The sequence below is a fragment of the Phycodurus eques genome, chromosome 6, assembly GCF_024500275.1.
Source record: "Phycodurus eques isolate BA_2022a chromosome 6, UOR_Pequ_1.1, whole genome shotgun sequence".
Taxonomy (NCBI): Eukaryota; Metazoa; Chordata; class Actinopteri; order Syngnathiformes; family Syngnathidae; genus Phycodurus; species Phycodurus eques.
This window is the reverse complement of record NC_084530.1, coordinates 10,944,487-10,972,350: the sequence shown is the minus strand read 5'-3', so window position 1 is coordinate 10,972,350 and position 27,864 is coordinate 10,944,487. Positions and strand designations below refer to the sequence as shown.

The following is a 27,864-nucleotide window of genomic DNA, read 5'->3' as shown; positions in this document are numbered from 1 at the left end:
GTCCTGAAAGTGTTTAGGCCATAGAAGGTCTGGATACCTCTTACTTGTAGCCACTGTTGAAATGGCCCCTCGTTTGCTGTTTGGGACTTAGGGCTGCAGTTAACCATCTCGTCCACTTGGTGTCCTAAACTGTTTGCGGAAGTGAAACCTCCACGAGTGTGCACGGTGCGTCCAACTTTACTCCGTTTGAGCTGGACGGCGGTCTGCTAAACTGCCGTCTCAACCGTTCTATATTCGTAATGAACCAACAGCCGAGTGGCGCTCAACGACTGTCGGTACCGAGTCCGACTCACGCCGGGGAAGCAGAGCAACATGTTGTGGCTCTGCAGCGGGAGCTTATTGCGGCGATCCACGGAGCGTTTGCTGTGGCGCTGGAGATCGCAGTTCGAGATGTGATGGGGCTCGTCGGCAAGGCAACGTGCGGCATCTACGAGGATCTACGACGAGAGAACGAGTCTTTAAAACGAAGTCTACGGCAAATTGGGACGGTACCGAATCCTACCGAGGAGCAAATCCTAAACCCCGATGCTCCGAAGCTCCCACAAGCAGCCGACTTCGTAGATAAGGCTTCACAGCGCGACGAAATCCCCCCAACTCTTAAACATGGCAGTGAGCACGACTGCACGGTTGGAAGTGAACGTCCTATTCTTAAAAAGATAAGCTGCAGCTCACCCACAACACAAATAAGGACGTGTGCTCTAGAAAATGGATGGACGGAAGAACAGTCTCGCGAACCTGTATGTGTGGTGAAGATCGAAAGCATTGACCAACCCTGTCAGGACCACCGACACCAGCAAACACCCCCTCCTCCTTGTTTTGATGACAAGCTCACAGTAGCGCAGGTGATCTTAAAGGAGGAGGACCGAGAAGTTGAGTCAAATGCGCCTGCCTGTTCATGGGATTCGATGAAAGTGGAAGATTTAAGCCCAGAGTGCATGTCTGCCGTCCAGTCAACACTGCTGGACGAGTGGAATCCACGAGTGGAGGATATTCACGATCAAGATGAAGAAGGTAAGTTGAGAAGACATTTTATTTTAGACTGTAGAATCTTACTATGTATTTTACATATCTTGGCTGAGCTACTGCCAACCCTAACAATGGCAATTGTTATTCAGAATAGCAACTATTGTACTTGTGTAGATAGTTTGCATATTTGTCTTTAATATACATTTGTATGGGTGGCAATTGGTTGGCACATCTGCCTCACAGTTCTGAGGACCGGGGTTCAAATCCAGGCATGCTAGGTTAATTGAAGACTCTAAATTGCCCGTAGGTGTGAGTGTGAATGGTTGTTTGTTTATGTGTGCCCTGCGATTGGCTGGCGACCAGTTCAGGGTGTACTCCGCCTCTCGTCTGAAGATAGCTGGGATAGGCTTCAGCACGCCCGCGACCCTACTGAGGATAAGTGGTACGGAAGATGAATGAATACATTTGTGTGACTTGACGAAAGATTGTTTCTGAAAGAGTCAATGATAAAGAACTAAATGTAAAAGAGGGAACTCTCCGACATATAGTAAAGTACCGAATTTGTAATCAAGAGTTTTGCATGGAAAAATCTAAATATTTGGGGGGAAAAATGGAATTGAAAAAGCCAAATCCAGTGTACTAGTTAAATGAGAAGTACATGAATTGAATAAAATGTGATTTTTCTAGATTACCTACCAAACCGGGAGGCCTCTCAACATGTTCGTGGCATCAGTGCCAATAGCCACGAAGACAACAACAGTAGCTGCACTTGCAAATCATGCAATCAGTCTTTCCAGCTACCCAGTGAGCTGCAACTCCACTCTGCCCATTGCCAACAGACACTCCAGCAGGTATCGGCAGGCAGGAAAAGGACTAAACTGCATCTTTACCCACCTGGATGCAGCCCTTTCCACTGCCCAGTGTGCAAGCGCGAGTTCAACCGCAAGGAGGACCTCAAGACCCACCTTCGCATCCACACAGGGGAGAGGCCTTACACCTGTTCGGTCTGCTCGAAGTGTTTCCGTCACTCCGGGGCACTCACCAGGCACTTCCGTATCCACTCTGGTGAGAAACCGTATATCTGTGGACAGTGTGGAAAGTCCTTCAGAAATGGTGGGGGGCTCAAAGTCCACCAGCGCTCGCACAACAGCTAAACGCAACAGGAAAAAAAATCACACGGGGCGAGTAGGGAGGTTGCTCCAGCATGACGATATTCTTCTCTACCAGGAACAGTCGGATGCTCAGGGCATTGTGAGCAGAGACGTTGTCATGGGGAAGCAGCGCAGTTGTCATGCCACAGCTGTTGCCTCTTCTCAAGCAGAGAACGAAGCAGAAGCTGTATAGGATCTCGTTGTGGATGTGTTGGTTAAACGTCTGGGACACATCGAAGGGGAAAACTAATCGTTTATAGTCTGGGTTCGAAATATATCTTTTGTGACACCGGTCTTGGAACCTTTCTGACACCTTGTATAGCTGCAGTACAGCAGTCTTAAACATTACTGGCTTTGACAAAACACAGTTCTTGTGACTGTTACACAACTCTTTGCTTTTGAGGCTGCAAATACTCCTGTCTGTCTCAAAGAACACTGCGTCTTATATAACCTCACAAGGAGTGTCCTGATCAGCGTTACACTCAAAAAGTAATTTGGATGTCATAGTCTGCGGAGGTACAAACAAATGATTGGCAATGTGGTATGGTGTGATCACTACATTAAATGTTTATCGTATTTGGTGACTCAATATTGTTCATAAAGAGGATATGCGGAATCTTTATTGCTGTGAAACGTGGAAATAAATTGTCAACGTTGCTTTACATTTTCTAAAGACTGAGCAGTTGTTACTTTTTTCCTGATAACATTTTTAGTATAGCATAATTTCATAATATACACTTGTTCCCCGACCCGATTGAGGATAAGTGGTACAGAAAATGTATGGATGGAATATACAGTTCTGTTTGCGTTTTCCACGTTTGATATCGGTAAAGCGTATACCACAATAGTTATGAATAGGTCGATACGACACGCCCCTTTTGAGCTGCGTGCCTATGGCGACGCTAAAATGGGAGGGTCAAAGTCGTCAGCGCATTCTTTGTGTGTGGATCTTTGTGCTGCGTACGTTTGCGTACAACGCCGTACATTACGATAAGGGAACTGTAACCTTTCACAGGTTAAACTATTTCAGTTGAAAATCGGTTCAGAAATGAGCAAGTTAGGACTTCATTTCAATGTCCATGGATTGCCTTAATGAGAACGTCGACCTCCCCAACATGGCCGCCACTTGGGCACGTCAGTAACTCAGCTTGCGTCAGTGAGCTGTCGGAGCAAGTCTTCGTATCGACGGTTGGATATGTGACTTTTCGACGATCGATTGCTCTGCCTGGAAGAACCGGAAGCAGATCCTCTTACGACAGAGAGCTAGCCGGAAGCAGTAGCCAGCCGCAGGCATTATATCTCGTCAAAAGGGCAGACATTGTAGTATATCGTGAGCACAGATCGGTGCTCGTGAAGTAGGCTGTTGTCATGTTGCCTGGGTCGATGAAATTGGAGGTTTTTCTTCCTCCAGGATTATGATGTCGGCGTGACTTGCTAGCGTCGCCTGAGCTGCACTGGCAGCTGCTGCCTTTCTCCTCAGGTTTGCTGTGTTTGGACACGTAGCTCGGGTAAATTATCTCATCTACGAACTAGATTCAAGTCATAACATAATTTAGGTCTTTTTGGCCTAAACTTTACAGTTCATCCGCATCTTACAGGCTACATAATATCGTGTTGAGTATTTAAAAACGTTGCTAATTTGGGGCTCAAATGCTTGATCCCATTGCTCCCAGTCACCGGACTGATTAGTATAACAGCAAAGTAGAAAGAAATATGACTAAAATAAATAAATCTCCCTCCATATACATCTTTAAGAATAATTGCGATTGAACGTTTCTACCGCGTCACGTATCGTGTTGGCGATGCTAACAGATGGTATAGTTAAGGAACAATACCCAATGTTCGGCCCGCGGGCCAAATCCTGCCCGCGGGCCAAATTTCCTCCGGCCCGAAGCATCATATCATAAAATCAATATGTGGCCCACCAGCACAGTTTACCACAGTAAACAATACACAAACCCCCACCCACCCAAAAAGCCATTTTATATTTCACCAGAGGGTGGCAGTAGACCTGTGGCCGCACTCTCGTCGCGTGACCCCTGTGTGAACTTTTACCCATGTGGTATGTTTTTAGCCCATTTCTAAAATGGCAACTGAAACTAAAAAGAGGAAAGTTCACAACGAGGGCCACCGTGTCCAGGACAAGTGGATTTTTTCACTGACATACGAAACAACTGTGTCTGCCTAATTTGCCAAGAGGCTGTGGCTGTTTTCAGAGAATTTAATATTAAGAGGGACTACCAGAGCAAACATGCTAACTACGACAAGCTAACAGCGAACAAACGCGCCGAAAAACTGAAGCCACTGGAAGCTGTATTGATGGCACAGCAGCGCTTTTTCACAAGAGCACGCGACTCAAATGAAATTTCTAAAAAGGCGAGCTACGAGTCTCAGTGAATTGTTTTTTTGTGATGATCAAACCACAGTATGGTCAAATTTCTGTCATCAGATTTGACTATACTATAGTCAAATTACTATACTATATATAGTATAGTATAGACTATACTATAGTCAAATCAGATGACAGAATAGTATAGTCACTATACTATTCTTTGTCAAAATGCACTGGGATGTGAATTGTTAAAACAAAATCAATACATGTTTCTAAAAAAATTCAGTTAACTTTAATCAAATAGTTCATTTGTATTTAATTTATTATTATTTTAACCTTTTATATCTATCTATCTACCAGGATAGTTTGCATTACCAAACTATCCTGGTAATGCAATTGAAAACAGATTCTCATTTGCAATATTGACCTAGTTGCAGACAGCAAAGTGATATAAAGTTACATATTTACATGTTAATTTACAATGGTAATGGTTCGAGGAATGTCAGGCCGAATGGTCGGCCCCCATACATTTTCATCTGACCAAATCTGGCCCTCTTTGCAAAACGTTTGGACACCCCTGTATTAAGGCCTTGGCAGAAAATAGAACCCTTGCAAATCTGCAGTAGCTTTAGATATCCATTACGCAAATCATCGAGATAATTGTAAGTTTTAAATATTTGTGAATGAGATAATGTATTCCAACATTGATAAAGAATACAGTAATATAAACGTGCGTTTTTCTGCACCAAGTGTCAATTCATGACCCAAATGAGTGACACGTGTAGCAGTTGCATTTTTATCATAACAGGATCACGTACCTATTCCCAGGGTTTAAAGCATTGATCTTTGAGTAGCCTACACACCATGTAGGATGATCGCATGTGCACTAAATGATATGACATAATTGGCATATGCTGCTACCGTCCCAATAAAGCTGGTGTTATAGGATTCTAAAGCTCAGTCACTGGCAAGTCAGGAAGAGGAGTGACACCATTACCATCAGCTTAATCTTTTTGCTTTCCTTATACTGTACAGGAATGATGATCCACAATGCAGCGGCATCACAGGACCCTTACCAGGGTGCAGGGGAAAGGGGGGAGCTGGTGCACACTATATCCAAGGACACTCTGGCGTCTCCAGACGCTTCTGAACTGGGAAGCCCGAGATCTGCACTGAATTTTGACCTCCTCAACATGGTTGTGTCTTATAAGAGAATGGCACTCTTTCTGGAACCAGTTACAGATGCCATGGAGTTGGCCCGCTTCCTTCTCGGGTGTGTCTTTGGAACACAGTTGAATGCAATCTGGACTGTTCAGGGATGCTGGTTGACTTCTAATTTGTTAAAATTTTGAAACAACTTTTCCCACAGGAAATTGTAGTTTGTGTGTTTCTGGATCAAACTGTCGCCTTCACAAAATGTTTATTAACTGTTCAGGCAGTGTTTGAAATACATTTGAACATTGCAAACTTTTATACAAGTTGACTTCATTCAGCGCACATTTAACATTCGTAAAAGACATACAATTGTAAAAAGATGTTGGTTATGGTGCAATCTGTACATTTATTATTGATGTTGCACCCAGGACAGATTGCTGTAGTTACTACCTCGTGGTAAATTCTCGTTTTAGTTATGTTCATCGTCACAACTTTCTTTTATCACTGGTACCGTTGTTGTATGTAGCATCATAAGTAAAAAGAAAAAGTATTGACACAAATCAATTGTGAATTTAATCCTTTAGATCACATGTGTCAAACTGGTGGCCCAGGGGCCAGATCCGGCCCGTCACATAATTTTATGTGGCCGTGAAAGCAAATCAAAATTACTCATTGTGTTCTGGTGAAATACCATTTGAGATATGTGCAAGCATTTTTTGTTTGTTTCCAATCCCCATTTGAAAAGAAATATAATAGTTTAAAAACATGTTTTTATACGCTTCTGATTTCAAAACTGGCTATTCATCAATGTGTTGTGTATACTGTATGTAATTACAGTATATGAGGAAATCTTTCATTTATATGGGTTCACAGTTGTAGCGGCCCTCCGAGGGAAGTTATAACTACGATATATAGCATTTCGGCCTCTGAGGTTTTGTGCGCTTGTATAGTTTTTCCAGAAAGTTTTGGTTAAAGCAGACTTGTAAAATTTCAGTTTGATTTAAAATTTAGAGGTTCCACTCTACCTGAGAACCAGTTAAAGTCTGCTATTGAAAAGATGGGCAAGTAGAGACATCTTGTTAAAATTTTATTTATTTTTTAAATGTATTTTTCAGGTGGAGGATGCCCCTGTGCTCGCTGCTCGTTTGTATATTCCTCAATGTCGTCTTCTGCACTATTAATGAAGGTAAGTTGAGGCTTCATCTGGTGGCGGTGGCTACTACTAACTGCCCTCTTCTCCTCAATCAGTGGGTTGGCTGGCAGTGTGTTTGGTGGCAGTCACTGTGCCTGCTGCCCTGGGATACCTGCAGGACAGGTGCTGGGGCAGAGCCTCTGAGGCAGAACTCCAGAGGAGGCACTATCACACTGTACACCGCCGAGATTTGCAGACTGTTCATCTCAGTAAACAGGAGGCCATGCTGGAAGTCAAAGACCTGTAAGAAACACTGCATTTCACTGACTTGATTGGTTACTTTTAATGTTAGTGGAAAAATCTCAAGACAAACCGTCAATTTGACAAATTAAAAGGTATGTATTAATCCACAGAAAACTTGAGCAGAGAAAATTAAACACAGCCTCTTTTGGTTTTGATCGTAGTTGTAATCGTACAATAGAACCTCTGAATTCAAATGCTCAGAATTTGAATATTTATTTAGATATTAATTTTTAGTCATCCTTGCTTCGGTGATGCTTTTATTACCTATTGTTATCACCCTACTGCATAGGGCCCTCGGGTCAAAAGCAATGTTATGAATGCACAGGGTAGTCCGGTGGGTCTTTATTTATACAGTACTGCACTGTAAAGAGTTTACTTTTTTTGCATGGAAGAAAGTCGAAGACCTAAATAGAAGTGAAATGCTTTTTACTCATGGATGTATACCTGAAAGGAGACTGGATTTTCTTTCCACCAATTACCGGTAAAACAATTCCTAGGTGTCTTCGAGACCTATGCCTTTGTTTCCACAATTTGAAACAGTTCCCAGGTTTCTCTGTCTCAATAAAAGGCCTCCCACATTCCTCAAACAAAATACACAAAGGATCATGAAGGATTACTAGACACTTATGACACTGGTTGAAATTACGATGTTTTTGGGAGTAGTTGGGCCCATATCAAGTACGACTCATGACCCCCTTACCAACTTTGCTGAGCAATTGAGTGTGCCATTAGCAGAAGCTCACGTTAATGTCTGCACCCAACCACAAGACAGGCTTGTACTGGAGGCTCAGCTCATCTCCCGGTTTCTCAGTGTGGCAGTAATATTAGTCGATCTTCACATGTGATGAAGAAAATATGCTTGAGTGTGAGTATTGTTATATGGTCTGGTCTTGCACAAGGAAATATTCTGACATGCTTATGTGGAAGAAGAATTTCAGTTTCTCATCATGGGCTGATCTTTTCTGTCTCCAGGTTGAAGCATCTGGATGACATGCTGTCTTCGGCCTGTCAATCAGCAGAGACACTTTACAAGGTCCTGTACTGGGACAATCACACCACATCATCAAGGTCTGACACGCACATCTAAACGCGCAACCATTGGGTGTTCTTGTGGCCAATTTTACACACAAATATTACCTTGTGTGAATGCCAAAGTGTACTTAATTATAGGTGTATATTAATTATAAAAATGTTGTGTTGAATGGTATTGGAAATTATTTGAAGTCCTTGTGAGTAGGTCATATACTTAGCCATTTCTTCCTTGGTAGCAGTCAGACCAGAATTTAAAACAGGAAAACTAGGACTATTGCTAACTCAGTGGTGTTTTCGTTTCACCATTGATGGGCCAGTGATGCCATGGCGATAATGGAAACTGTTCTGTTTCACGCCAGTGTACCATCAAAATGATTTTTGTCTATGATCAGATTTTATGTTTGTTGTAGTGAAAAGTGCATTTTTTTATTGGTACTTGGGATTTTGAACAAGTTACACAATCATTTCTGTAAAATAGTTATGGCATCTTTAGCTCCAGATTTAGTAGAGACCACTTTATACATGAATAAAACTGGTTGAAAATACTGGCTCATCAGTCATCATTTACATCTCATCATTTATCTCCAGGTTTTATGTAGGATTGTTTACAGTGGTGTGTCTTCTCTACCTCGCTCCTGTGGGCTGGGTGATTGCTGGGTTGAACAGCGCCATCTTCCTTTGGAATAGAGACTTCCACAGAGGTCTTATAAACAGATTGGCAAGAGAATGTATCAAAATTATTTTCAACACAGAATTTGTTTGTCTTGTTAACTTGTGTTCCAGTTTTGTTGGACCTGAAGAAGCTGCTCCATATTGGGCAGACCTCCACTTCAGAGGTAGCGTGTGAAGAACAGGAGCACAGCAATGTAGTGGACAGGACACCCACACCAACCAGTCTGGAGGTGAGTGATACTCCGATAGAGAAAACTAAGTTGAGTAGCTGTGATGTACAGTATAGTGTAAAAGTCATAGGAACTTAAGGAGGAATATTATGCACTTTTTTGTAACAATTTAAAAACATTCCCAGGTGTCTTAATAAAAAGTCTCTGACATTCTTCCATCAAAAGACTACACAAAGAATAAAGAATTACACAACACTTAATAGCCACTTGTAACTGGAATTCCAAATCACAAATCCTCATACAAATGCAGAGTATGGCCTTAGTTGTCATGATCAGAATCATCTTTATTTGCCAAGTATGTCCAAAACACACAAGGAATTTGTCTCCGGTAGTTGGAGCCGCTCTAGTACAACAGACAGTCAATTTACAGAACACTTTGACTGGGATTGGAGCTAGGGCATGCAACAAAATGAGCGGCTAGTCAGCGTTGCCAACTTTGCGAATTTAGCGAGTTCTCCGACCCCTCTAGTGATTATTATTACTATGGTGACCAACAAATCTAGCGACATTTGGTGGTGGTGTTCGAGACTTTTGGAGACGGAGACTCCCGGACCAGGAAATGTTCACTCCATTGTGTCCGGACTGCAAATGAATGTCACTTTAAAATTATTTTGGCACTGCTATAATGACTGTTTCTCTTTTTTAGAGTAATCAGAAAATGCACCCAGACAAACAAACAAAAAAAGAACACTCTAGTGTTAATTCCCATGACACTACACTTCTATTTGTCACATACAAAACATGAATACCATGCATATGTTTTAAATTAGCACAATGAAGTTTAAAACAAAAACTGAAATGAACACACACAAACAATTGAATAGTGGATTTCACAATAAACCAAAACAAATGTATTTATAACGCATTTCATACATAAGGTAACTCAATGTGGTTTACATGATTAAAAGCATTTAAAAACAAAGAAAAAAAAACCTTATAAACATTTAAAACGAAGGGAAAAAACCAAAAATACAATTAAAACAGCTTACAGTGCAAGAAATATTTAAGTGGAAATGCTCTAAAAAGCATGACAATTTTTTTTTTAAAATCTGGACTTAAAAACATGTACACTTGGGGCTGACGTCACTACTGTTGGCAACTTATTCCATTTGTGTGCAGCATAACAGCTAAATGCTGCTTCACCATGTTTGCGTTGGACTCTGCTCCACTATTTGACCTGCGTCTGTCGATCTCAGAGCCCAACTGGGTTTATATCCCATTACCATTTCTTTCATGTATTCAGGACCTAAACCATTTAGTCATTTATAGAGCAGTAGCAGAACTTTAAAATGTATTCAAAAGCTGACTGAGAGCCAGTATAAAGACTTTAGAATTGGAGTAATATGCTCTGACCTCTTTGTTCTGGTCAGTGCCTGAGCTGCAGCAATCTGAATGAGCTGCAGCTGCTTAATGCTCTTTTGGGGAGTCCAGTCAGAAGACCATTACAATAGTCAAGTCTACTTGAGATAAAAGCATGGATGAGCTTCTCCTGGTCTGCTTGGCACATGCAAGCCTTCACTCTGGATATGTACTTCAGATGGTAGAAAGCAGTTTTAGTAATTTATTTGATATGACTGTTGAAAGTCATGTTTTGTTGTGGTTTATCCATCCATCCAGTTTCTGAGCCACTTATCCTCACAAGGGTCGCGAGAGTGCTGGAGCCTATCCCAGCTATCTATGGGCAGTCTCCACTGTCCCTTTCACGAGTATCAAGTTACCCAAGAAACCATGTTGTCTCTGGTGAAAGTTTACTAAACTATCCGTTGTAAAATGCGCACTGCAGAGTCAGCTGGTGGTGTTGATGATCTGCATGTGTATTTGAAAAGTCAATCAATCACTTTTTTTTTTTTTTTTTTTTTTTTTTTCCCCCTCTCTTTTAAGAGCTTAACAAAACGTCACCGAGCTGTTCTGTAAATTGAGGCATCCACCGAAGATGCGTTTTCGGGTTGTAGCCATCGTTAGCTTGCTAACTGCACTGGAGGGGTAAATGGGCCTTGTTATTGAAGCGAAGGACCGCTAACACTAAACTGAGCAGCCAAAATAAATGACGTCCTTTTCTCCTTATATAGTGGGGGAGGGAACTCGCACTTGAAAGTATAACCCCACTGGGCTGTGTTTTACTCCAGTCCACAAATTCAGGAAAATTAAAACGGTGAAAAAGGTGCTTAAGCTGTATCTCAACAATCCAGCACTATATTGTTAAGTATTTGCATATGTTTTCAGCACTTACATTAAATATGTTTGAAGATATTTAAAAACAAAACACCGATATCTGCTCGGAGTCCCTTTAACCATTTCAAAGAGCAACTTATTTCTTCTGTCTTAGTTCTCCAGCAGAGGCTTGGACTTTGTTAAACTGGTCCTCCTGTGTTTTGCTTTTGTGGAAAGGTTCAAGTCATGACAATAACAATTTTTTGGTAATGTATTTCCTTGCAGGACATATCACCTGGCAGTGTAGAAGAAGCGGAAGAAGCTGAGCCTGATGATGAATTTAAAGATGCAATTGAGGTATTACTGTTTTACATGTGTATTGAACATTTTCAGTACGCATTTACACACCACTCAGCAAAAGTGTACTGTATTTAAAATTGGTGGAATTACACATGGTCTGGATTACTGAGAGATATTTCAAATCAAGACTCGTTAATAATTAATGATTCAATAGTTGGAACTTGGATGGTCATCTCTGTGGGTGTGAATTATCCTAACGCTAACCCAGATACAAAACTGCTAAAGGCAGAACTGATTTTTAACTCAATGAGTTGATACTCACGTATTTATAATTGGTTAGCATAAAATGACAAAATATTAAAACATATTTGTGACCATCACATCGTCAGATCTTTTTATATTTGGTGCCGTGTTATCAAATTTGTTTTGTATCTTTTTGATGCGAAGGCAACCTTGTTCATGCTCTAGCTGTACTGTATAAATTATTCACCCCAGGCAGTATATTTCACTGGTTTTGTTAGCATGTCATTTAGTCTCCTTAATTTTAAATTAATACATTTAAATGTCATTTGAATTGAAACCATCTGTTTGTTGACCTCAGTCTTTCTGTTTGACCATATTTAGCCATTAGCTGGTTTTAAGCCCAACCCATTGTGAGAGGCTGTACCTTTTTGTAGCTAGTTGTAAAGTAATAGTCTTCATAATCATTAAAACAACATTAATCATAATTATTAATTTCCACAGCAAACAAATGGTTTCAATTTCCTCATCCCTGGGTGGAACAAACATATTAATAATGTCATTCCTGTTTATCTCCTGCTTGGCTCTGAAATCAGGAAAGTTCAATTTCCCTCCAGGTGAGTCTTGCCCCAAGTCCTCTGACACTTGGTAATGTTTTTTCTAATGTACCTTTCACACAATTGTGTGAACTGACCGAGTTGTGTACTGTATTTAGAAGTCTGTAGCAAGTTTCTTTTGTAGTAATGTGGATGCTTGTGTGTAAAGTTGTACTCTGTAATCCTACATCCCACAAAGGAAACCCCTTTGGTGTTAGTGGTGAGTAAATTTTCCAGTACCTTCCATTCATGCATCCAACAGTGATGATGTGTGTGTATAAAGGGCTTGTTCCTTTCATGCTGTCTGCATTAGGGGCTTTCTTTATTACTGGTCTTCGATTGTTATATTAGTAACATCAGTGTTTGAGCCGTACATGTTCTTAAACATAGTAAATGCCGTTGTTTGTTTTACACAGTGAGCCTATGCCTTGCATTCCAGAAAGTAGGTCCTTAGGTGTGGCAGGTCATTTTATCGTGCATGTATTTTTTTGTGGCTGTAACTTGGTTCATCGCAGTCTTTTTGTACAGTCCATTATTTAATTTGCTAAACATGATTAGAACTCTAAGGTGGCCGGCCATCTGCTCTCACACTGGTCGATCTCCAATTTGTGTGTACTATTTCCAAACATTTCATAAAGAAAGTAATACAAATTAAAATAATTCCATTGCCAAGCACTTGCCATCATAAAACTTTTATTAAAGGTACATGCAACAATTGAAGTACGATTCTAAAGTGTAATGAAAACTTTTTTGGGTGGCTTTTGAAGCAATTATTCCTAAAACAATGTGGTTTGTATTCCAAGTACAATATTGTGGGCAGTTAAGTTGAAGTTGCCATTGTAAAGGTGAACTTTTCATTTTCATGCATTTAACCTTCTGACTAGTAATAGTTACATGCTATATTTCGTTAACATTGTGGGTCTTCTCTTGTTTTTCCCTTCCTCCCTTTTTAGGAGGATGATGATGGTCCACTTGGAGCTCCTGAGTTTGACGCCATCTCTGAAAATGGCCTCCTGAGTCGTAATGAACCCATACGCAGCAAAGTGTCCAAGCTGACAGAGAAACTGCGCAAACGCTATCCCACTACCAGCGCAGGTCAGAGTGCTGTGACAAATGGTTTCCAAGTAGCTGTGATAATAATGCTCAGAATAGGTGTCTGTTTTCCTCTCTCCAAAGGCAACTGTGCTAGCTGCAATGCTGTCTTCTCAGTTCTGAAGAAAAGGGTGAGACTTAAAGAGAACTGATATTCGAACTGTGCACATTGTATTATATTAAATACAAAGTCTCAGCACATCTGTCCTCTTCCTGTTCTAGAAGAACTGCAGTAACTGTGGCAACAGCTTCTGTTCACGATGCTGTTCTTTCAAAGTGCTGAGGTCTTGCATGGGGGCCACTGGTAAGCTAAGAAAAGAATCAAATTCATCAGATCTTTTAAAGTTGAAAATAAAAATAGGGTGTCTGCCAAATCCCTCTCTAATTTTAAACAGCTGTATTGTAATATTCTTTCCCACTTTGTGGCTACAGATTTGGATTTCATACGGTTTCATGTCGTATACAGAATAGGGAAGCATTACAAACACTCGATGATTGTGCACCCTCCGGTTACTCTGCAAACATCAGTGCAATAGTCCACCTCTGTTAACTGTCTGCAGCATATCTGGACTATTCATGCATACTGGTTCAGTGGTCCATTCCCCCCCCCCCCCCCCCCCCCCAATCTTATTCAGGGCTGTAAGAGATGGGGGTTCATAAACCTTGCTCTGTAAAGTGAGTCAAAAGGAGTTGGGTCCGGTGAAGTTGTAGGCCACTTGCAAAAACACGCAATCGTCTCATCTTGCACATAACAGCTAGATGCCAGTGTGACAGTGTACCATCTTGCTGAAAATGGTACTCCCCACCATTGGCAATTTCTCTGCAGATAGGGAATCAGTCTTAATCTAGCTAATCTATCTTCATCAACAATGCATTTACATTGTTTGGGATATCATAACATCATGAATTCAGGGAGTGTTTTTGGGGGTACCCTGTATATATTCTGAAATGCTGGTCGACCTCCGATTTATTTTCCCATAATAATGGAAATTGAAATCTGTGTTGCCAACCAAAACCTTGATTAACTTTAAAAGCATAGTAAGGTAATGTGAACATTATTAACAGCATAGAAAAAACATTTACTGCTGTATTATAAAACTCTATACAACTAACTACTTGCCCCCTGATAACGTGTGACTGTGACATAGCGTTCAAGGAAGTGGAGAGTGAAGCTTATTGAAGGCAAATGGACTTCATGCATCACACTTTGAATTCAAACATTCACAGCTGTCAAGTAATTAAAATAAATTGTGTACAGTGAGTGAACCCGTTTATTTTGTGGGATATGTTCCAGTGCCACTGGAAAAAGAAAATCTGCGATAGATCATATAAATAACATTAAAAAAATTGTTTTCCCCCCACACTTTACACATTTAAACTCATTAAAACACACCCTTTAAACATAAACTTATTTGAACATGTTTTTTGCAAGCATAAAATGACTAGAAAATACTGTACAGCGGTAACCTTTTTGAAATGTACTGATCAACAGGAAGGGTTACTATTTTGATACACAATTAATTGACCTTTAATTGTTATGAGGCAGACTGGTTAGCACATCTGCCTCACAGTTCTGAGGACCCGGGTTGAAATCCGGCCTTGCCAGTGTGGAGTTTGCATGTTCTCCTCATGCCTGTGTGGGTTTTCTCCAGGTACTCCAGTTTCCTCCCACATCCCAAAAACATGCATTGCAGGTTAATTAAAGACTCTAAATTACCCGTAGGTGTGAATGGTTGTTTATGTGCGCTGTGTGATTGGCTTTACATTGGCTTACAATATCAAAAATGTTTTAGGAGTAAAACATCTGTCTTGTTTTTTATGAGAACTGAGGCCTACAAAGGTACTGTATTTTAATGTCAGTCATGATGGTGGGGCTTGGAGAGCAAAGAATTATTTTTTTTTTTTAGGTGGTAGGTGCTTGGTGTAAAAAGTTTGAGATCCACTGGCCTAAGGTATGGGGTTCCATAGATGGTTAAGTTGAGTGGGAATGGAAATATTACAGTACTTAGTGTAACCAATGTGAGCTGAATCATGGACTTAAAAGCAATATATGTACCGAACCGGGATTTTTGCGGTAGCATTACAATCCTAGTGATTATACATTTAGGCGATTTTGCAATTTTACCCTTCCCTTGAGGGCAACCATAACTATGTGGCATGCGATATGTTTTGACACCCCTGCTTTACATGCTGACTGCATGTCACCTAATGTGATGTCATGCATTTACATTGAAGTACAAAATGTACATTTAGGGTGTTCAAATTTTGAGATTCGATTGTATTGTTTTCAGGCACCCCAGTGTGTCCTGTTAATCACCTGTCACTTTTTTTTTTCCCAGCTCCAGAGGCCCAGAGAGAGACTGTGTTTGTTTGTGCTACCTGTAATTCCTCACTCATCAAGTTACAATGACATGACGTTGGCCGTGTGACCTGGTGGGATGTTCGTCACCGTTTCCTCCTCCACTCGTCACACCGTCAAGTTACTAAACCCTCGACACATGCCTTGGTTTTCAACCTCTGGCACATGCATCCTTTGAGATTGCCCTTTCCTTTTCTATATTATGCCCATCCTTGTCACTGGATGTTGACGTTAAGGACCCTTGTTTGTCCCTTTGTTGAGCAAAGGGATGTATGAGCATGCATGAAAATCAGGTGCTGTCAGGTGTCGCTTACAAGATCAATGGTTTTAAAATGTTCTGGCTGACCAACAACATGATCAAATTTGAATGTTTTCAAAATGCTACCCTGTGATAGAGTAAACTTTGAAATTTGATTTCAGTCCCGCTTTGGTGACTAAAACTCTTGTGGATTACTGTTTAAAATAATTTAAAAAATATGTGCAATGAGTGACATGCTTAACAAGGTGTGGCAATGCACTGGCAAAAAACAATTGGACTAGCATGCTTTTCCTTGTGCTGGTGGAGCTTCATGGAATCTTATTTTACACCTAACTGCATACAAATTCAGCCAACTGGAGTCTTTTAATTGAACAGGGCAGCTGGGTCAAATAGTCAGCTCCCTCACACTCTTGCAAGCAGGACTTAAGAATGTATCTGGTCTAATTCTAACTTGTGACTGACCCAAGATGCAATGTTGTTTTTAAAATTTATGCAGGCACTGATGATTGTAATTGTTTGCTTAGCTTGTATTGTAACCAGACACATCCCTTCTTCTAGAGCTAATATATTTAATTTAAAATGCCTGAAAATGCAAGTTATTTGATATTTTTTTTTGTCACGTGTATATATTGCTACATATTTTATGGGTGAACTATTTCATTGTTGAAATAAACTAGGAAATCCCACATGGCTGTATGACAATGTGCCTTAGTAGAGCAGACGCAACCTCCAACACCAAATCCCAAGGAACCACCTGCTGAATAATACAAATGACTGTGGAACTATTGAACTTTTATATTTGACTTAAATACAAAATTAGTTTTACATTTGGGGGGGGCTTTAACTTAAGCGCCTTACAAGAAACTTACTCTTACCTGGTAATGTGAACGTTATGAAACAGCTTAGCTATATTTGTGTTGAAGAATGAATAAAAAATTAGACATAGCAGTTTTCATTGATGGAGTCACAAGGTGCTCCAAATATGTTACGTAATGCACATTAAAACATTCATCCTCTGTATAGCTTATGCTCACTAGGGTCATGGGTGTGCTGGAGCCTATTTCTGCTGACTTGGGTGAGAGGTGGGTACAACCTGGACTGGTTACCAGCCAACAATTAATCATAAAATTGAGGACTAGCCAGCAGTGTAGAAACAAGATGATGATGCAGTTATGGAGCTCCAGACCAATGTGAACAGTCATGTTCCAATTTAGAGCATTTGCCAGTTTCAACAGGAAATTGACACTTCACATTGCTGCTACAATATCATTGCAGAATTAGACAATTTAACACTATTTGGTCAAAGTTATTGAAACAGTAAAATAGGATGTTTCCTGTGCTGGGCCTTAACTTGATTTAATTGTGATTTTTACATTGATAGGAGACAGCCAGGCCAGTGTACATTTTACAGCTATCAACTTCAACAATCCATGCATTCTAAACTATAAATCTGAACAAGTGTAATTAAGATAAAAAGTATCCATTTTAAATAAACAAGCAGAGCATCATAAAAGATTTAAAATGGCGAGTGTAAGCCTTGTCCATGTTTCTGAAAGTGACTAACATTCCCACAACTCGTGTACATATCTAAAACATTTACAGTAGGCTAAATCGTTTACTGTGCATTCATCCCAACTGTTATTCACAGATTAAAAATAAAACAAAACAGTTATATCATTCACTTGAATAGGAATGAAACGTGGTGGTTGTTTGCACGTGCGAACTTGTCCATGACTTTCCTGTTGAAATCCACCAGTCCCTGGATAAATTGGTTTTCATTTGAAAGCATACAAAGAGCATTAAATCGCTCTTTTCCTAGTGTGTTTCTTGCAAATGTGTTGATCCTTTCCATTGTGGAAAGGTTCCTGTTAGACTCAGGGAACGCCATAGGAGTTGCGAGGAAGATGTTTAACAGAGTGCATGTTTCAGACAAGATCTCTTGCAGCCCGGTTTCGCTAATAGTCTGGAGTAGAGAAAGCGCAGATTTCCCTGCATACAGCTGATTGTGTTGGTAGAGAATATTCAGTTCACTTTGTAACTTTTCCTTGTTTTTAAGAGCTGAAGGCCATAGCTTGATAGCGCAGCTGAGCTGGGCGGCTGGGAATGATGCTGCAAATTTGGGGAAAAGTGAGCAATCCACTAGCTGCGCTGCAATGAGATAGTCACTGTTGGAGAACCTGCCCTCTACTTGTGCAATCATGTTGTCACAGGCCTCCTTCATAACTTCAGCCGTGTTGGTTTTCCTGCGCTTAACTTCGCCCTCGCCATCTTGGTCGGCAATCACGTCAGTCCTCTCTCTCACCTCCTTCACGTTGGCGATGAAGTTCTCCACGGCGCATCTCACCACTGAGCCATCAATCTCTCGGTTCTGCAGAATGTTCTGTAGAACATCCACTTCGGGCATGACTTCTGCGAAGAAATGCAGTAGCTGGAGAAACTTGGGGTCTCTCAAGTGCATGGACAGGCCGTATGCCTCGCTGATGCTCACACTGTCCCATCCTGGCTGAGTGCGAATAGTATCCAAACACTCCAGTATGGCATCCTGACTGTCCCATACAGCATTAATGGTCCTGCTTTGAAAGTTCCACCGTGGTCGCTGGATGTTGTTGTATGATACCTGCACCAGGGCCGCTGCTCTAGTGGGCGAGGTGAAGAAAGTTGCGAAGCCAGTCAAATCAGCAAAAAACACCCTTAGCTCACGGATTCGAGACGCGCATACTTGCTGCAGGACAACATTTAACTGGTGGGAGTAGCAATGCACAAACACTGCGTTCGGGTATCTTAAACTCATCAGAGTTTGCACGCTACCTTCGCCATCACTCAACATGGCAGCTCCATCATAGGTTTGCGCGACGAGTTTCTCAGTCAGCCGCAAGGGCTCGAGAACTTGTTGGACGGCGTCGGAAAGGCCGAAAGCAGTTTTATCCGTGACTTCGACTAACTCGAGGAATCGCTCAGTAAGAGTGTTGTCAAGCACATATCTCAACACGATGGCCATTTGAGAACTGCGCGACATATGAGTAATTTCATGTACCTGGACACCAACAAATTGGGTCTGTTGCAACTGTTTGTCCACTTCCTCCCTGTAGACCTCATACATGCAATCCAGGAGCTCGTCCTGAATGGTGCTTAAAGCCAACTTAAAGAAAGGCTGCGCGTTATAGTGTCTTTTGAGCCGGGTGTCTCCCTCGCACATAGTCTCAAATATGCAGCTAAAGAGAGCTGCGTTTAGTGTGTCGTCGTGACCGTGCAAATCCATTTCGCACTTGCCACAAAGTTTAACGCAAGTAATCAGTCTGTCCAGAACATAGCGATTCTCCTCAGTTAGTCTGTTGTGCTCCTGGACGGCAAGCCGATCGGCAACATCCATGTGTGTCTGCACGGGGGGCAGCCCAAGTAAACCCAACTTCATGGCACATCTCAGGTGAGACGAGGAGCTTTCGTGCTTCGCCGTTCTTTCAGACAGATGTTTAATGTCTTTAAACCCGACCGATGCCCAAACGGAGTCTAAACCACCGAAAAGAAGACAGGGGAAACAGAAGAGTGCACGTTTGGTCGTGCTAGCGGTTAGCCATTTCTTTTTTTCAAACCAGTCTTTTTTGAAGGTGCGGGTCACCATATCGCCATGCTGAAGCAGGACAAAGTCTTCTGGTCTGTGCGGCCCTAAACGTTTTATTTCCAACTGTTCTTCCAACGGCAATTTACTAAACCGCACGAACAACAAAAGGTCTACGTTATTCATGATAAAACGTGAAACACAATTTTATCTCGATGGCTAGCTGATGTAGCAATGTTTTCTTCCTCCTCGTCTTCTTCTCCCTCAACTTCTGCACTCTCAGTCTTTTCTGGCAGACTGGGAAACGTTTTGATCAGGTGTTGCCTCCTACTGGCGACATTGTGCTATTGCTGTTCGTTTATTTATTTTATTTTTTTTGGGGGGGGGGCCTTCCTTGGCACCAAAGGGGCAGACTGTCCAGCTACCCTTAAAGAGAACCTGCAGAACCACAGTCAAACAAAAAAACAGAACTATAAAGAAAAAAACGGAACTACAAGGAATGAGGCAATTTACAAATACACATTTTAAAATCCATCCACTGTGTATTTAATATCAAATTTATGTTGGAAATGTTGTTGTTGTTGTTGTTGTTGTAGGAGCTGCTGTTTGACATTTTTAGTCACCATCTCCCATGTCCTCGTTTTGATTTGATTTGATTATTTATTTTAAATTGTCTGGGTCCTGGAATATTATTGCTTCAGTCTGCAAGTATTCTTCCCAACGCGAGGTGACCAATATTTAATTGTTTATCTTATCTTATATTGTTTATCTGTCTCTTGTCTTATCTTATCTTGCAGTGCTTCTGATAATATTTAGGCCAGCAGAGGCCTTGCTGGCTCTGACTGTGTCCCACTGAGTGGGACACATGCCTGTTTAGTTCCCACTCAGTGGCGGCTTATTTATTATTATCCATCCACCCGCCATAGAAGCTCATCCTCACTGAGGTCACAGGTGAGTTGGAACATATCCCAGGTTGCATTGGGCGAGAAGCGAGGTACACTCTGGACAGCCAATCACAATGCACATATAGTTTTCTATTCTCACATTCAAAGCTACAGTAAGGACAATTTAGAGCCTTCAATGTCCCTGTCCCAGCTGACTTCTGGCCTCACCGTTCTGAGGACCCGTGTGGAGTTTGAATATTTTCCCCATGCCTGCGTGGGTTTTCCCCGGGCACTCCGGTTTCCTCCCACATCCCAAAAACATGCATGGTAGTTTGATTGACAACTCTAAATTGCCCGTAGGTGTGAATGTGAGCGCGGATGGTTATTTATAAGCGGATAAGCAGTTAAGAGAATGAATGGATGAATGGATCCTTGCGTGATATCGGTAGCCTTCACGAGTACCTGATACCTTGAAAAAGGACCGGTATCGGCCTGATATCGTTACTCCCCCTCCTGTAATTATTATTATTATTATTATTGTCATCTCAATATTTATATATGACCACCTTAACAATGACAACTGAGCTGTTCAAAACAAAACGCTCTATTTGCCGAACGTTACTGGGATTAAATGATTGTCTCGATAATTTAAAGCATATACAGTAGAGCTAAATCCTGTCCTCCTCCAGGCTAGCTCCACCCCCACCCCTCACTTAATCTGTCCCGTGTCAATCATCAGCGCACGCGGGGACTCGGACAGCAACATGGCGACTGAGGTAAGACGGGCACAATGCTCTCTTTATTTGACTCAGCATAGCCACTGACACCAGTATTTGCGTACAAAATAGGTGGTCTGGTGGTATCTAGACTAGACACGGTTGAACGCAGCGGCTGCACGGCGTCAGTGGAATCAGGACACGCGAGGGCATCTTCTTCTTTGCTCGTTTCGTCCAAATGTTGATGTTTTTTTTTTTCTCCTTCCAAACATTCAGTGTAAAACAGGCACGTTACTCACATGTGCTGAATAGACGCGGGCATTGCACGTCGTATTAACAAACACGCAGCCCTCGCCTCGTGCAGTTGTGCTTTTATGGGTTTGAACGTCCTAAGAATCCGCTGACTTCGTCCCAAGAGCAGATCGACGCACACATCAGTCCGAGGCGTTCAGCACCACGGACAGAGGCCAGGACAGCGCCACTGAGATCAATAATAATAAACACAGGACAGTGTTTACCAACCTTTTAAGTTAAGGCACATATATATTTTGCATAAGAAAAAAATATCACGGCAAAAAGTGGATACACACATTAATCGTGTACCTTTTGCCATCTATTGGCAGAATATTTAAAGGACCTATAGCGTAAAGATGCTCTATATTTTGCTAACAAGTTTTCTTTGCCAGTTTCATTTTGTTGAGCAAAAAAACCCAGTAATTTCCTATAATATCAATATGTTTTGGAGCAATCGCTAAATAACTAATTGCCCTGGGAACGCCTCTTTTTCATCGATGCCGCCATGTTTTGGTGTGACATCAGCGACAGAACTGGTGACCAAATTTGCTGCATTGCCGGTGTTGACAAACTAATGTACGAAACTATCAAGTGGCAGGATTTACTCATATTTTATATGCTGTCGGCTGGAATCCCCCCCACCTTCAAAATGACAATTTTCAGAAACCCCCCCAAAACAAAGGACATCTTGCTTGAGTTTTAATTTTTCAAACACTGCTTTTTTTTCAAATTGGTATGATATTGCTATCATATACCACCCCAAAATTATGTTCAATCGCTAATTTAATATGCTGAAAAAAAATCACAAATTTACCACAATGAGCTGACAAATCCCGTGTATATAGCTGGAAAACGAATCTGCACGCCCTTACCTCATATATACCTTCCCTCTGCAACAAGGCATTACAGTGATTAATTTGAACAAAACAAGCCTACTCAAATGTATCTAAACACACTCCTTTCATTCGTTATTGTCTACATATCTATATAGGTGAAAGTTAAGCCGCAAAACACCGACTGTACTAGTTTAACAACGACATCAGCAGGCTCATGCAGGTTTCGACCTAAATGTAGACGGGCGCCAAAATCTGGCTGAAAATCAAATATCTCAGAAAATAAGCCTAAAATTGCAACTGAATCTTTTTTTTGGGGGGCGTAATTATTTTTCTGCAGACGTTTTTAACCTTGGCTATGCAATAAGTGCCAATGTTCACAGCATCAAAGAGGTCTGCCTGTTGCTACGTCGCTCGCATAGCCAAGTATTGAATATTTTTAGTTGAATAAATAATTTTCGGACCAATTAAGGGAAATTGGATCATTTCTCGTGACACACCTGATGATCTCCCACAACACACAGGTTGAGAATCACTGATATAGAACATGAGTGTAACAACAACATTTAAACAACTACTTGGCGAAACAGCACATTTTGCATAATCTCACTGGCTTCACAATATGCCATTATATGCTTTGAGCCTTTCTTCCCAACAGACAGACAGAGAGAGAGAGAGAGAGAGAGAGAGAGAGAGACACTGGAAGTTTGTGGTAGAGGATAGTGTTTCGAATGCTGGGCTTCTCTCCAGCAGCTTGCAGAGCACAAATGGATGATCACTCTCTGCCTGCCTCTCCTATAACATCCTACTACATGTTACAAGACCAAAACAACGGCTACTATTTGCACACAGTACAACTGAACTGGTGAAACAAGAGAAAAGTAGAGGCATCTTTCTCCAGGGACCTGTTTGAAAGATCATGTCGAAGAACAACACTGCGTCCGTCAAGGGCAAGGTTCATGGCACATGCGTCTAGAAATACATGTTTACTGTCTGATCTGGTGGCATGGTGAAGAAGTGGTTAGCACATCTGCCTCACAGTTCAGAGGTTGTGGGCTCACACCTGGGCTCTGGTCTACCTTATATTCTATTTGAAATATAATTATCCCAAAATAATACACCTTTCCTTTAAATATAATCATCAATATTATCATTTAACCAAAAGAAGTTGGTGCAAGCTGACAAAAAAAGAAAATGACACAGTTATCTTAGATCAGTGGTTCTCAACTGTTGTCCCCTGAGCACCCACAATTTCCCATTGTTGCAACGTCGCCACCCACTTGTATAGAAGTGAAGAACAATAAAGAAAATGTATTGTTAAAAAATAACCTCTCTGTATTATATTTTTATCCGTAACTACACCATGCTTACATGTTCAAGGGGCAACTCAGAGCACATTAAGAAATTGAGCATGAACATGATAACTGCATGTATAAAAATGGTCAAATTAAATATCAAAATGTCTCTCAGTACTGACCTGTTCTTTTAAGGAAAGTGTCAATAGTTTGTGTTCTTTTTAGGGAATAAACTATGTAGACAAGTGCAATAGTAACAGTTTGATCAGTCTGAAAGATTTTGCTATAAAAACTAATGATGGCATTTGCTACCTGACGAACCCAGGAGAGGCTATTTAAATGGAAGTATTGCTGGCACCACACTTGTTTTGTGTGCAGTGATATCAGCGGTCACGAGACACGGTTTCAGATGAGTTTGATTTACAGCCAAAATCGTACTGTTAGCCATGACATCTGCGAGTCAGAGGCTGAGCTGAACTGTATTTGTTGACGGAGTAAACTAGTGTATGAGCGGGAGACAGCTACCTTCATTCACCACTACAGTGAATTTTAACTAAAATGATAAAATGCCATTGAATTGTCTACTTTCCATTCCGCTTAACTGAAGAGATTTTAAAAAAATATATAGCATTTACTAATGAGGAATTACAGCCATTTTATGCAGCGTACCTCCATTTTTGGAACTCAAAAGTATTACAACAATTTGCTCAGAGGCAGTTAATTTGGTAGGTGCGACCCATCCAGTTGTTACTTCAAGACTAAGAAAGCAGTGTGGAATTGATATCAGGTATTGAGTTGGTATTTGAAAGCTGTTTGACACGGACAACCAATGTGAAGTCCACAGTGATTGCATTGCAATTAGCGAAGGAGGCCTTCATTAGCCGGAGAAAACAATATCAATCCATAAGATTGATATTATGAACACTAGGCGTGGCCAAATTTGCAGTTTGATGCTTTCTTAAGAAGATAAAGTACTTTTGAACTCATGAACATTTGTAACATTAAAGGAAACCAACAAAAAAGTCAGATAAGATTTTCCACAAAAAATGCTCAAAATATTCTGCAATGTGAATCTCCGGGCAGAGGAAACCAATGTGAACTTGTGTATCAGGATGATGGGAAGAAAAAAGTATGAAGAATAACAGGGAAGCGAAATTGAATTGCCCCATCCAAAGCGTACGATAAAACGTCATGTCAAACATGGTGAAGGCTGTGTTACGGCATTGGCATGTCACGTTGCTGATGCAACAGGCTCCTAGATGTTTATTGATGATGTGACTGCTGACAGAAGTAACATGATAAGAAGATATTCATAAAATGGCTGTGATGTCTCAATGGCAAATTCCATATTTTTGTGAAACTTCTTAAATTGAGTCCAAAGTCCACTTCAATTACATGTTGATTTTGTTGATTTAAAGCCACTGTGTTGGTGTATGAAAGCAAAATCGCAAAAATATAGTAGTAGTATTAGTAGTTCATTAGTTACTGAATAAATAAAATCATAACTCACGATCCCAGGCATAAACATTTTATTGTTGCCAAAGTTTCAAATCTTATGAGCTGAGCTGTTAGTTCCCAGTGTCCAAAACAGTATTAACCCTTGTCATGGGCATGGTATTTTTCCCCCTAGTTCCACAACCTGCAGGAGTTGAGGCACAGTGCATCCCTGGCCAATAAAGTCTTCATCCAGAGAGACTACAATGAGGGAACCACCTGCAAGTTCCAGACAAAGTACCCCTCTGAGCTGGAGAGCAGGGTGAGAGCATGGGAAGTCTTTCTGCACATGTTACATGTTACGTTGTCCATTTAGGTTTACATTGGACAATACTTAGTGTTTAGCCAGCCCTGCAATTCATTGATCAATGTGTGTGTGCAGATCGAGCGAACTCTATTTGAGGACACTGTGAAGACCCTCAATAACTACTATGCGGAAGCAGAAAAGATTGGAGGCCAGTCTTACCTGGAAGGCTGTCTGGCGTGTGTTACAGCATATCTTATCTTCCTCTGCATGGAGACACGCTACGAGAAGGTGAACGTTGAAAATGCAGCTGTCTGACAGGAAGTGGGCTCATCCATACTTTCATTTACTGCAGTCAGTCGAGTCACTCAGTGACCTCCGCCAAGGCGTAGACAGGTGTTCTGTAAATGGCAGTGTCTGTCATCTCTTCTCCACTTTCAACAGAATACCGTGTGTACGCAGTGTCAGAGTCTTTAATATCAAAGGAAATTACTTCCGGCAGAAATGTAAATTGTGTCATCATCAGCTTCTTGAATGTTTTAGCCTTGGCAAAAGTCTGTCTCTCAGATTGTCCATCTTTTCAAAAAATATTTTATGGAGTTTTCAACTAAAATGTACGTATGTACAGTAGCAATAAAAGTGTGTGAGGAATTTGGAATGACCTGAAATTAAAACCACCTTGGGGCCCCACCTGTTTTTTTTTTTTCCTGAGGGGAAAAAGGCATCAATTAAAGGCGTCTAAAGGGGCCAAAGAAGAGCTGATTATATTTTGATGAAAAGCAAGGATTTTTTTTCTTCCACTTTTCACCATTTGGGTCATTTTGGCGTGAATGGAACAATCCACTACAAACTCAAAATGGTTTGCTTACCAACATCTTATGTGATCCTCCTTTCTGTGTAGCAGTTGTACTAATTAATTTGTGCTCTGCTTTGTGTGTCAGGTGTTGAAGAAGATTGCCAAGTACATTCAGGAGCAGAATGAAAAGATCTATGCTCCCAGGGGGCTGCTCATTACTGATCCCGTAGAGAGGGGAATGCGCGTTGTATCCTTCCTCAGTGTTCGTCTATGTTCATGTATACAAAAACTGGAACAATTACCAGTGAATATAAGCATACTCTTGTGACACGCTCTCGGTCCCTAACGCTTTCCCCAGATAGAGATTTCCATCTATGAAGACAGGGGTTCCAGCGGCTGCAGCTCGGGGAGCAGCTCTGTGTCCAGCAGCACAGCTCGATGACTGGGTACTCCTGACAAGACAACGTCCCCCTGATCACTCAGAACCCTAGAGAACAACTTCGGACATTTGAACCGCTCTGACGCGTCTTCACGGCTCTCATAAAAAGTTACCTAAGAAAGACCTGTTAGTCCTCAGCTGTATTACATTATTTATCAGGCATTGTGAACACGTAAAATATGCACTTCAGTAATTTGTTGCAATGCACCTGACGAACAAAAACATTTTGCTGGCAATTCTTGGTGTGATTGCACCATTAGTTTCCTATATTTTTTAAGTGATGTGTTATCTGGTAGGTGGGATGCATTCGAGTGGATGTATTCAAACCACAATCCTTGTACCTCAACCAAATTGAACCTACCAGGAAGTAGGGCTACACTCATTATAACTAACCAGGCACACTAACACTAGCTTTGAAATAGTTGACATGTAGCTTTGACATTGTCAAATGATATAGGTGTTAGTAGAAATATTACAAGGGCATGAGTCACCGACCTTAGTCCAGATCTCGACACTATAGATCAAAATCAAGTCCAGATCAAGACACCATATCATATTGTTTCGTAGCAGGTGAATGTGATTCATCCATGTATACGTAATGTAGCACGTCTTCCTTTTTCCACACACAAAGCGTATATTTTACTAAATTCACAGACGTTTAAAACATTTTTTTTTCTGTTCGAGATCAACTCTTCCAAAATTGGATTTATGCAAGGACGTAGCAAAGATGAGCATGTTAGACAAAGTACTAGTCAAATCGTCTTCCTGAATCTTCACTGTCATGTATTGAATTACACATGCAGAAGGCATAATAGTTATCGGACCAAACCTCCAAAGACAAATATTTGCCAAAAAGAGGTTCATTAATGTGAATGTCTAATTTTGTGCAAGCACAAACTTTGGTGCAGCTTTTTGTTTGTTACACATGGTGATGAAGTGTTACGACTGCTGTCCAATAAAATAATAATTTAATCACAGATGCATCTAAATGCCTTTATTGTTGTTCTTTCAATCTAACAAACCATTCAGTTTATATAAAAATATTTTTTTTTAAAAAGCACATATATGGACTTATTTAATCATCATTGAACATATTTGTACATATTTCCCAACACAGTGGCGAATACAGGAGATACAAACCATTAGTGAAGGACCAGAGCATTTTTTGTCACAGGCTACAATCTCATTGGTCCCCTGGAAGCTGCTCTTTTCTGCAGTTTAATGACTGACATTTTCCCTACATTTTTAAGTGTGTTTGACTATTCTAGGATCTCAAAACATGTGACTTAACTGTTTTACTTGTTCAATTAGCACTCAATTATAAGTTTGATATATTGACTGAA

At 40.9% G+C, this 27,864-nt stretch overlaps 3 protein-coding genes across 6 annotated transcripts; all 3 read left to right on the top strand.

The window, feature by feature from the left end:
- Positions 1-147: 147 nt before the first annotated feature.
- Positions 148-2,784, top strand: si:ch211-284e13.5 (uncharacterized protein LOC793850 homolog). The gene is made up of 2 exons (XM_061680049.1): positions 148-1,011; positions 1,654-2,784. Exons 1-2 carry the CDS (start codon positions 240-242, stop codon positions 2,118-2,120), a joined length of 1,239 nt encoding a protein of 412 aa, XP_061536033.1. The 5' UTR covers positions 148-239; the 3' UTR covers positions 2,121-2,784.
- A 591-nt stretch (positions 2,785-3,375) lies between these two features.
- Positions 3,376-16,796, top strand: zfyve27 (zinc finger, FYVE domain containing 27). 4 transcript variants are annotated; one of them, XM_061679698.1, is made up of 14 exons: positions 3,376-3,597; positions 5,485-5,722; positions 6,720-6,790; positions 6,853-7,039; positions 8,012-8,107; positions 8,660-8,772; positions 8,855-8,973; positions 11,410-11,481; positions 12,261-12,281; positions 12,460-12,480; positions 13,214-13,355; positions 13,437-13,483; positions 13,575-13,656; positions 15,692-16,796. In XM_061679698.1, exons 2-14 carry the CDS (start codon positions 5,487-5,489, stop codon positions 15,760-15,762), a joined length of 1,278 nt encoding a protein of 425 aa, XP_061535682.1. In that variant the 5' UTR covers positions 3,376-3,597; positions 5,485-5,486; the 3' UTR covers positions 15,763-16,796. The 4 variants fall into 4 exon arrangements, with proteins under 4 accessions (XP_061535682.1, XP_061535683.1, XP_061535681.1 ...); XM_061679699.1 differs by having other exon boundaries at positions 3,376-3,625; positions 13,578-13,656; positions 15,692-16,795; XM_061679697.1 differs by having other exon boundaries at positions 3,376-3,625; positions 15,692-16,794.
- A 4,332-nt stretch (positions 16,797-21,128) lies between these two features.
- On the top strand, positions 21,129-27,493 carry golga7ba (golgin A7 family, member Ba). The gene is made up of 5 exons (XM_061679820.1): positions 21,129-21,186; positions 25,179-25,304; positions 25,425-25,577; positions 26,228-26,329; positions 26,441-27,493. The coding sequence occupies exons 1-5, from the start codon at positions 21,175-21,177 to the stop codon at positions 26,522-26,524; spliced, it is 477 nt and encodes a 158-aa protein (XP_061535804.1). The 5' UTR covers positions 21,129-21,174; the 3' UTR covers positions 26,525-27,493.
- The last annotated feature ends 371 nt before the right edge of the window (positions 27,494-27,864 follow it).

Bases quoted from the DNA above. Each gene is read 5' to 3' on its own strand.
- si:ch211-284e13.5 (XM_061680049.1), top strand. From the start codon at position 240: ATGAACCAACAGCCGAGTGGCGCTCAACGACTGTCGGTACCGAGTCCG. The intron at 1,012-1,653 runs GTAAGTTGAGAA...TGATTTTTCTAG, and splicing joins TCACGATCAAGATGAAGAAG to ATTACCTACCAAACCGGGAG.
- zfyve27 (XM_061679698.1), top strand. From the start codon at position 5,487: ATGATGATCCACAATGCAGCGGCATCACAGGACCCTTACCAGGGTGCA. The intron at 13,484-13,574 runs GTGAGACTTAAA...TTCCTGTTCTAG, and splicing joins TCTCAGTTCTGAAGAAAAGG to AAGAACTGCAGTAACTGTGG. The intron at 13,657-15,691 runs GTAAGCTAAGAA...TTTTTTTCCCAG, and splicing joins GTCTTGCATGGGGGCCACTG to CTCCAGAGGCCCAGAGAGAG.
- golga7ba (XM_061679820.1), top strand. The intron at 25,305-25,424 runs GTGAGAGCATGG...GTGTGTGTGCAG, and splicing joins CCTCTGAGCTGGAGAGCAGG to ATCGAGCGAACTCTATTTGA. The intron at 25,578-26,227 runs GTGAACGTTGAA...TTTGTGTGTCAG, and splicing joins TGGAGACACGCTACGAGAAG to GTGTTGAAGAAGATTGCCAA.